A 9,925-nucleotide genomic window follows, 5' to 3' on the forward strand; every position below is an offset into this window, starting at 1 on the left:
AAAACAACATGCAAACTTACGCTGATGCAGGCTGATGCAAACTTGGATCAGCTGATTTTATAAGCAGTGTAGAAGAAGCCAATATATTATAGCAGGCCTGTGCTGGAGCCATGAACCTCGGCTGGCCTTATCTCTCTTAGCCCCTGAGACATCCTGTATGCAGGCCCATTGTTCCCGGCTGCCCGGCTGAACTGTCAACCTTTCTGCGCAAATGCACACCTGCCGCGCCACAACGAAATGTTCAGTTCACAGCCTCTACAGAGGAGATTCAGGGCTCAGAGTTTGATTACAAAGGTGTGTGTGTGTGTGTGTGTGTGTTTGTGTGTATAAGTTTACGCGTGTTACTTGCGTGCATGCATTAGTGTGGCAGAGATACTGTATAGTGGGTAAAACTGTTTGGGGAATAGTTCATAAATGGGCTACCACAGTTCACTTTCACCGAAAAACACAGGACTAAAGGCAAGATGAAATAAAATATATCACCATGATACACCACATATGTAGACTTCAGCGGTTACTGGAATATCAATGAGGCATATGCTTATAATCAATGAAAAATAATCAATAACTTCAACGTGGGTTTTTTTCTTTGTTAAAAAATATATAATAAAAAAAAACAAGAAAAATATTAATTAATGTATGACGACACCCAACTTTAAATCAAGAACTTCACGATCATTAAATCCATGTCTGCCTACACAGTTTATGTAAAGGTTAGTTACACTCGCAGAAACATTATTTCTTGTAAAACACTTGTATTTATTATTTTTTAAGAGTGTTTAGAATAGACTTGCCTTTCAAACGCGCCCTTATCTCCTTATTGTTTACAAAACATTAATGTGAGGAAGCAGAGAATGTACACAGCTACATTTCAGGCTCGCCTCCACGGTCCCTGAGCGCACAGGACGATGGCCAAGTGTGAGGGTTTAGTCCGGCTGGGACCGCGGCTGTTGATCAGCCCCGGTGCTGATGATATTTCCATTTTATATGTTTCCGTTACTGCACAGTCATGCAAGCGACGGGAAGAGCTCATCGGTACTCACTGATCCCGACGGTTCGTTGCTGTTTATTTATTTATTAGCGCTGAGAAGAAGACGATTCATTTACAGCAGCACATGTACGGTGGACTGTTTAGTCCGAAGGAGAAGTGTCCAGACGTCCCATTTTAGCCGTATGATTGTGGTTCTATGCAGAATTTATCTTCAAGCAAAGGGCTGAAAATGTTCTCTCAGTTCATGTCGGACATCTTATTAACGTTTAAAATGAATATCCTTTAAATGCAGTCAGCAAGGGATCGTGCGGCTCATTCACAACACAAAAATATATAATGCATTATAAGAACTTCATCAGCCGTAAATAATCTATGGTGGAAAAATGTAAGATTTTATTTTATTTTGTTAAAAACAGTGGAAAGAGCCACTTAATGTTTTGTAAAGGGTTGCCGATAGGCCTATTAATTTTTGCATAAATTCAGATCTTTTTAAATTTTAGGTATTTTTTGTTACAAACTTTTTTTTAAATTTTAGTTTTCCTCCATAAAAGCGAGTCACACACACACACACACACACACACACACACACACACACACACACACACACACACACACACACACACACACACACACACACACACACACTTGTTTCAATTAAAAAAAGAAAAAAACCCGATGTGTTAATTAATGGACTGTTAATTGGCAGTTTAAATAACTGTATGGCTTTGTTGTTTATATTTGTCAGTATGATAAAGTCCCATAAAATAACCACTATTGTGTTTTTTCGCTCGTTGTATTTCTGTTGCTCCTTTTCTCTGAATTTAAGTTGAGATATAATGAACTAATGAAATCTTTAAATCTGCGCTTATATATATGGGCCACTGTTTCATGTCTAAACAACCTTTCACTAATTCCAATATCAGCTCACAATAATGAACTAACCCACAATCGTGTCTCATGATCAGCAGCAGAATCTATTACAAGACTTAATGACATTATGAAAACAACCATTTGAAAACCTCGTACAAACGTTATTAATATGCCACTACCATTTCCACGATGTTATGTAGGTTTATTTTGTTGGGTCACTGATTTCCCATGCAGCACGTGACAAATGCAAGCGCAAGGGTGTATACGATTTTTTTTTTTTTTTTTTGGTGATGAGCTTGTGTTTGACAGACGCTGTAGAACAGTGAGGGTGGATCAAGGTGAGTGTGTGATTACTCCTTCAGGCGCTCTCTAAAGTCAGGCTGGGAGACACTAGATTTGTTGGGCTTTACCGTGAACTCCGGTGTGATTCCACAATCTAATTTATAATGGGCTGTTAGATGTTATTCTCGATGTTAAGAAGTGATATTCTGTAATCGGTCAGCTTTTAAAATAATTATGAAATGTGCAGGATAGCTATGATGTATTGTCAAAACAGTACATTTTTGTATATGTGGATCCGCTGTGTTAATATGATAGTGACAGTAGGAGGGACAGGGCTGACATCAGTCAGTGAATTAAAGCGTTTCACTCGTCAACATGTCTCTTTCATCAAGGGCCTCGCTGGCCCTCGGGGCCAGAGCACGGTCCTCGGGGGTTCACAGGAAAGTGTCTACGTAATTCAACAGTGTGACTAAAACCCAGCTAAGAAGGAGGAGCTGTCTGTGTGATTTTTATACATAAATCCTCCAGAGAAGACTCTCTGTCAGCATACTTCACTTCTATGTCAACAAATGTTGGGACAGACCGAGTGTGATGTCACATTTTACAACTTCAGAGGGGCTTATTAAGACCGCCTTGTAAGACTACTTTACATTGTTGATTTTTTAGTACACCTTCCTGTCTTTGTTTGGCCTTATTTCCTAAATGATTCTGTGTCATTTAGTCGACAAGTTAACTGCATTAACATTGTTGTCTTGCTTGTTGGCAACTCTCACGGGTAACATTTACAGGTAACAGAGGGGAAAACACGAAAACACTACTGCTATCGAAGGTTGTTGTTGTTGTTATTGTTGTTGTTATTGTTGTTTGTTGCCACCGCTGTTGCTTTACTGATGTTGTATACAGTAAGATAAATAATAAAAGTTAAAAAAAAAAAAGGATGGCAATCTCCAACTGTAAATGCCCGTTCATGATCGTGAATTCAGCACGAAGGACCAAATTGAAGGTGGAAAACTGTTTTTTTTCCTTTTGTCGCGCTTGAAATTGAGCCGTCAAAAATGAAATGAAATAACATACTCCAGGATTATTCTGGCCTCTCTGCATCGCCATTTTCTACTGACACGCGATCATTTGGGAATTATATGTTATTATACAAATTGTATATATTGTATATCATAAAAATGATTATAATTATATATAGCTGTAAAATCATATTTATCGTCTAGTGACTTTAGTGAGAGAACACAAAATACTTGCAAACGCTGCACAATGCATGTTTGTTGTGAGCAGTTGCGCAGTCGCAGCCTAAAGAAACTACACAGATCAAATTACCTCAATGATGCTGTAAATTTATTATTATTGTTATTGTTGTTGTTGTGTTAGATGAGAAGTTCTCTATTTTATCCTGTCGCACTAGGAGAATAAATTAGCCTCTAACAGATTAGCATACATTAAGATAAATAATGAGCAACTCATTAAATCTAATTAAATTAATTTTCCAATGGACACTCTGCCTGAATATCAGGCATTTTGCGAAGTAAACAGTGGAATAGATGCAGATTCAAACCCTCACCTCACCCTGCGCAGTGGCTGAATATTATTATATCCTTGACATTTCTGAACAAACTGTAAAAACTACCGTTTGTTAACAATATAGTACTTATATGCTGAGTTACCTCCACAGAGCTGTTTACTGTTGATTGCTGTTTGTCTAGTGGCAACAGTGGTTATTACAGCCTAAAGCATAAAACAGATTAGTTCATGACCACTGTATTACTTCAAGAAATACAAGTTTATTAAGAAATTCACAAATCTAGAAAAGAGGGAAAAGTGCTAATTAAAATGAAACATGGCCCCAACATGAAGGAGACAATATAGCTAATCACGTTTATAAAAAAAAAAATAATTAGAAAGATTAACAAAACCTGGCACTGGCTGGCGTCATATTGGAAATCATATCATACATACATATGGGATCAAGAAAAAATGGAAAACCCTGAATTGTGTTTTTTTTTTTTTTTTTTTTTTGTAGTCTGATGGATCTCTACCCGCAGTTTTACCTTTTAAGCTGAACAAGGTTCACAACCATGACAAGGAGGTGAAATTTCACCATGCAGGCCTTGCTCAGTGCGTGTTACTTAGGAGGCCAAACAGCTCGAACTAAATGGCATATTAAAACACTGACTTAATTAGGGCATCTTATGTTCACGTTGCATTTGGCAATGGTTAGGATAAGCCGTGCGTAAGGCTGAGGGAAATCATTGCGCATACCAATAACACACAGCTGAGGCACTGTCAGCAATGTCTATCCCCGTCAAAGTTTTTCATAGGAACAATTCTGACTACAAGTTGCGACCATCAGTCCAAGTGTAATACAGGCGCACGAAATGGCTCCCAGAGGTTGTGCTACCTGATGTGTCCTGATGACTTCTTTACCTCCCGTTTCCATTTTGTAAAACTTCCTTAACATCAACTCGAGTATACCTCCTCAGCGACATTGGCAGATGTCAGCTGGACCCAAACAGCTCGTCACAATGGTCTCTTCAAAATACTCTTGGTTCTGTTTTGAAATCACAGGAATTAACTCTCACTCTCAGAGTCCTCATTTTACACAGACCATTTGGTAAACTTTAAATATCAATCCTCGTGTGTAACGCCGAGTGTTTGGTCTCGTGTTCCCAATAAGAGCAGTGCATCATGGAGAGCTCCGCGGGCTGGCGGGAGCAGGCGAACTGAAGGCCCGCTCCGTTACTGGAGGAGACCGGAGGCGGTGCCGCGGTGGCCGGGCTCAGCTGCTGGGCATGGTGGGGATGCGCGGGATGGTGATGGTGACCCATGCCGTTGTACGAGTTCACCATGCTGGGGAGCGCCATGCTCTGCACCCTGGAGTAGGGGTTATAAGATGAGGGGGGTGACAGCCCCTTCACGTTCACTGGACTCACGTTGCCACTGGCCATCTGACAGGACGTGTAGGACATCGGAGTGGGCGGTTGGCCTAGCGACCAAGAGTTGTTCATGAAGCTAGACTGCAGGTACTTGGGTGGGGACAGGTAGCCGTAGCCGTCTCCTCCGAACAAGGCTTTCCCCGGCTGGAAGTGCGTCGGTGGCGGTCTGAACGGACGCTTCATCCTGCGGCGTCTCCTGTAGTTCCCCTTCTCAAACATGTCCTCACAGGCTGGGTCGAGAGTCCAGTAATTCCCCTTTCTCTCCCCGCCGCCTTCCCGCGGAACCTTGATGAAGCATTCGTTGAGACTCAGGTTGTGTCTGATACTGTTCTGCCAACCTTTTTTATTTTTCTCATAGAAGGGAAATTTGCTGATTATATACTGGTAAATACCAGACAGAGTGAGGCGCTTCTCTGAGCTCTCCCTGATGGCCATGGCAATGAGAGCGACATAGGAATACGGTGGTTTTTGAGACGGATCCGGCTTCTCCGCGACTTTGTCCTGGACCGGCTCCTCTTTGGGCCGCTCTTTCTCCTTGTTGGTGTTGGTGTCGTGGATCATTAAGGCCATTGCGTCATCCTCTGAGTTTTGGTAAGTGGCCATCATTGCGCGCACCAAAACAAAACAAGTCCAGTCCAGATGCCAACAAATAAAAACGTTTAATGGCGCGCGCAGCCTCGTTGAGCAAAATGATGTACTGCAGAACCCCAGGATGCACCGCGAGTTGAAAGCTGTCTCCCAGACTTCGCACAGGAAAAATTTTTTATTTTGCACCTCAGTAGGTGACATGCACCAGACCTTCCTCTCTCTTCAACGGGGATTTTTCTCAACTGCAGTCTGATGCAGGCGCAACCCAAGTTGTGGTTTGTGCGTCGGTAAGCCCAACCCTTTCCTCTTTTTTTCAGTTCCACTGACAGGCTGCTTTTGCTCCAATGCTCTCCGTGGAGCGACGTAGTGCTTCGTGATTTGTGAGTATTTGAGTTCCGCCTCCGGTGGTTACAATGTATGAAAAAAATAATCAGCTTCCCTCAACATGCTGAAATTCGTGTTTATCAGACCCGGGTAAAAATAGCACACTATAGACATTAAACTCCTATTTACACTCAAATAGGAGACATTAAGTGAGAGCACTTTAGATAGAAATATATAATTCAAATTGGAATTAGCTAAAGCACAAATCCTTTTATTTAGGCTCTGTTTTTGCTCACAGATTTTATATTCAATGTCACAAGGGGCTGTAAAACATTTTCTTCCTTTCTGATTTTTGCCTAGGAAGTAAAGAAGCAATAATTAATAAAGAAGTAATAATTTCGTGCAAAATGAAAATAGTTTCACAGATTTATGTGAAATATGCACCATTCTACTTACATTTTCTAACCTGAACAAACAGTTCAACAAACAAACATGCCAAACACCTTCAGTCAAGCTATAGCCAAATAATATATTTAACTAAGCTCTGCCAGATGGAGGCTCTCACATCCTAACCTCAGTCCAAAGACATGCACATTTGCAAACGGCTGCATGTCCACAGCTCTAAGAAAGTCTGGATAGATAGTGCGGCTTAATTAGCTCACATTGAGAGGGAGGTGCACGGAGAGGTATACATTTCTTTGGCCACCCATGAGGGTCCCCTCGGCTTTCTCTGGGAGTGTATTTCCGTGCTCTGGGAGTCTGTGCAGGTGGAACAGCATTGGCATGTGTGTCATCACCCTGCACCCAGTCTGCAGCCTGGCCGCAGCAGCTGAACCGCGGTGAGAGCCAACCATCTCTCAACGTGCAATTACCACAGACTCACAGTTTCAGGCGTTTCAACGTGATGTTATTCCTTGTTTCTATGTCTTTTTCACATGTTTAAGACCGAGAGCATTTCCAGATAATCTCAACAACACCATTATGCCATTGCTCTGTAAGTGTCTGACTTGGTTAAAACATTACATCATTCAGTGTGTTAATTAATTCAGCTATCAAACCACACAAGACGAAACAGATCCAGTTATCAGTTCGCACAATAAAATGATACAATGAATTCAATGATTAAAAAAATGGGTTTGGACCAAAAAAATAAAAATGTTCTTAAATATAAAATATAAATTAACTGCATCTGCTTGTTTGTGACAAAACAAAATGGGGACAACATGACTAGTATCCTGTAAAGAAAGTTGAGCTTGATTGGAACTTTTTCTTTTCTTTTTGTTTTCATTTATCTCCGTTTTAAAGAAAATCATTTACTGTCCATGTACACGAAACACACATACCGACCGAAATATGGTGGAGTGGTTTGCAAGTGTGTTAAAAACAAAACAAAATAAAGAAACCACAGAACACATCCCTTTGTCCATGCCCACTATATGTTTAGGTTTACTGTAGCCTACCTCACGGGAGTTGTTTAGTCTTCTTTTATTGTTCTAGAGAGAGTCTGTGGTCTTCTCCTCTTCCCTGGTTCTGCACTCAAACAAAAATAGAAGTGGAGGAATCACCCAACAAGCTTTTGAGGAAAGACCTGTCAAAGTAACATTTGGTTTAAAATTAGTCAAGCCACCGTGTTTACATGACTATTTCAGCATTTGCATTGGACTCATGAAATCTTGCAGAGGAAATATAAAAATGGGAGTATGGGAAAAAAGAAAGTCAAACTGTTCCAAATTGTTAAACATTATTTAGAAGTTAAATAATAAGCGACAATTAAATAATGCTATTTCTCATTTTGCAGAGGGCCCTCTAACCCCTTCAAAGAGCCCCATACATCAGCCTAGAGGTTACAGTTCGGCTAGCCTACTTTTTGGCTACAAAAAAAGCTAAGATGTAGATAGAAATTTCCTTATGTCGGTGGAGATGTTGCCTTGTAAGGTGAGGTTATTCCTATGTCTAGGTTATCCTTGTAGTCTACCAGGAGTTTAATACTGGCTAGAAAACACTCCATTCATCCGTAATGAGAAAGTTTCAAGATAGCTGTCCTCACAAACTTGACTAATTAGCCTAACATTGATATCACCTGTGCAACCTCATTGGAGCAACATCGTTTTTTAAATAACTTTAAATAATACCTCATGTGTTAAATAACTTTTTAAAAACTTTAAATACTATGATTTGAAAAAAAATCTACATAATAAATGGACATACAGACCACTTGTCTCTCCAGGTAAAGCTGATGGTTTCAGAGAGTATTTTATTTTTTTTCTCTCCTACCTGTAACCTTCCCGGGTCGGAGCTGCAGCAGTCACGCGCTTCATGTCACAACAAAGCTGTAAACTGGCGTGTCGACAATCCGTAAACAAAACACGGACCCTGAAACCTGAACCGCGGGCCTACATGAGGTGCTGAGGAATGTTAATTTGATAGCCTGTTTTCGTTTGCAAGGACTTTGATAAGCAATAAATAAACAAATAAATAGACAAATAATAATAATAATAATAATAATAATAATAATAATAATAATAATAATAATAATAATAATAAAAAAAAATATATAAAACAAAACATAATTAACAATAATAAAGGAGCCAATGGCTACAGTGCAAATTGATATTAGGTAACATGTTAATTTGCACAGTGTGATATGGACTTAAAGTTCATTTTAACTCAAGGTTTCTCAAAAAATATTTTCACCATTTTTTGTTTACATCATCTTTTATCTGTTTTATAATTTTTATTTTAACTTGAAATGTTGCTCTAAGCCACATATATTTCTCAGAAACCCGTTCAGGTTTTTTTTTTTAATTTACTTGACTTGATTTACTTATAACAGGGAATGCATACCATGGTGTAGCCTACACTGTCAAAACGAATTGTTAATCATGTTTAAAGTGGATTTTCTGGGCTGCGGGAGATGAGTGAGAGCGGCATGCACTCCAGTCACTGAGAAGGCTGCACAGACCGAGAAGAGTCCGTGTTTTCCTCTTAGATAAATATACATCCTCCAAAAGACTTTCTCAAGTTATCGCTTGATCCCTTTCCAATAAATAAAAACATATCCCATAAAAAGGTCGGACACGTCTCACCACACACTCAGACTCGCAACTGTCGAAACAAATCTGAAAATGAATTTGAATTTATGTAGCATGATAACAGAACTCACGTGGCCTATATGAAATTTGTTTTAGTGATATTTGTCGAAGTTGCTGCCACAGTCACAGGCTACAGTAATTCCTCCAAACCTCTCTAAAGACAAAGTACATGACTGTAAAGTAGGTGATGAAAAAAATGACTTGTTGACATCTCAATAATTCAGTAAGACTCAGTTGAGTATGAACTTCTCAACGATATTTAGTGAGTCCGTTGTAGCTTCTTATGATATAGGCGACTTAGGCTCTATGACGGACTTATAGCCATAAATGTTCTACATTAAAAAACCTAAACCTTTGCTGTGCTATTAGTTTCATAAAGCGTGGGGCATTCTGTATGTTTGATTTGACACAAGTCTACTACTATATATTTTTTTATAAGCGCAGTGTGCGTGTGGTAGGCCTACAATACACTGAGGAGCCATCATTGTAACGGGCCGTAATGTAATTTGAAAGAGTGGAATTCCTGTCCTAGCGCACTTCCTGCCCTCGCAGGTCTGGGACTAGGATGTTTATGATAGCGCGTGCGGGTGGAATGCGGCGGACGGATCCACCGGGTCAGTTCGAGACTGGAGAACAACCACCCGGACTGGAGAGGCTCCAGTCAGCCTCTGGCAACAAGGCAGGACCAGGCAGAGGGAAAACTGATGAGAAAGTTACTTTATATTATACTATAACAACATTATAACAACAACAATAATAACAATAAAAAAATAATAATAACACCAATTATTATCATCATTATTATTATAAGCCTATTGGTAGTGCTAATAATATAG

At 39.9% G+C, this 9,925-nt stretch overlaps 1 protein-coding gene across 1 annotated transcript; it reads right to left on the reverse strand.

The window, feature by feature from the left end:
- Nucleotides 1-3,913: 3,913 nt before the first annotated feature.
- foxl2a (forkhead box L2a) lies at nt 3,914-5,928 on the reverse strand. The gene has a single exon (XM_041046993.1). The coding sequence runs from the start codon at nt 5,872-5,874 to the stop codon at nt 4,771-4,773; it is 1,104 nt and encodes a 367-aa protein (XP_040902927.1). The 5' UTR covers nt 5,875-5,928; the 3' UTR covers nt 3,914-4,770.
- Between the last annotated feature and the right edge of the window lie 3,997 nt (nt 5,929-9,925).

The sequence above is a fragment of the Toxotes jaculatrix genome, chromosome 9, assembly GCF_017976425.1.
Source record: "Toxotes jaculatrix isolate fToxJac2 chromosome 9, fToxJac2.pri, whole genome shotgun sequence".
NCBI classification, from domain to species: domain Eukaryota; kingdom Metazoa; phylum Chordata; class Actinopteri; family Toxotidae; genus Toxotes; species Toxotes jaculatrix.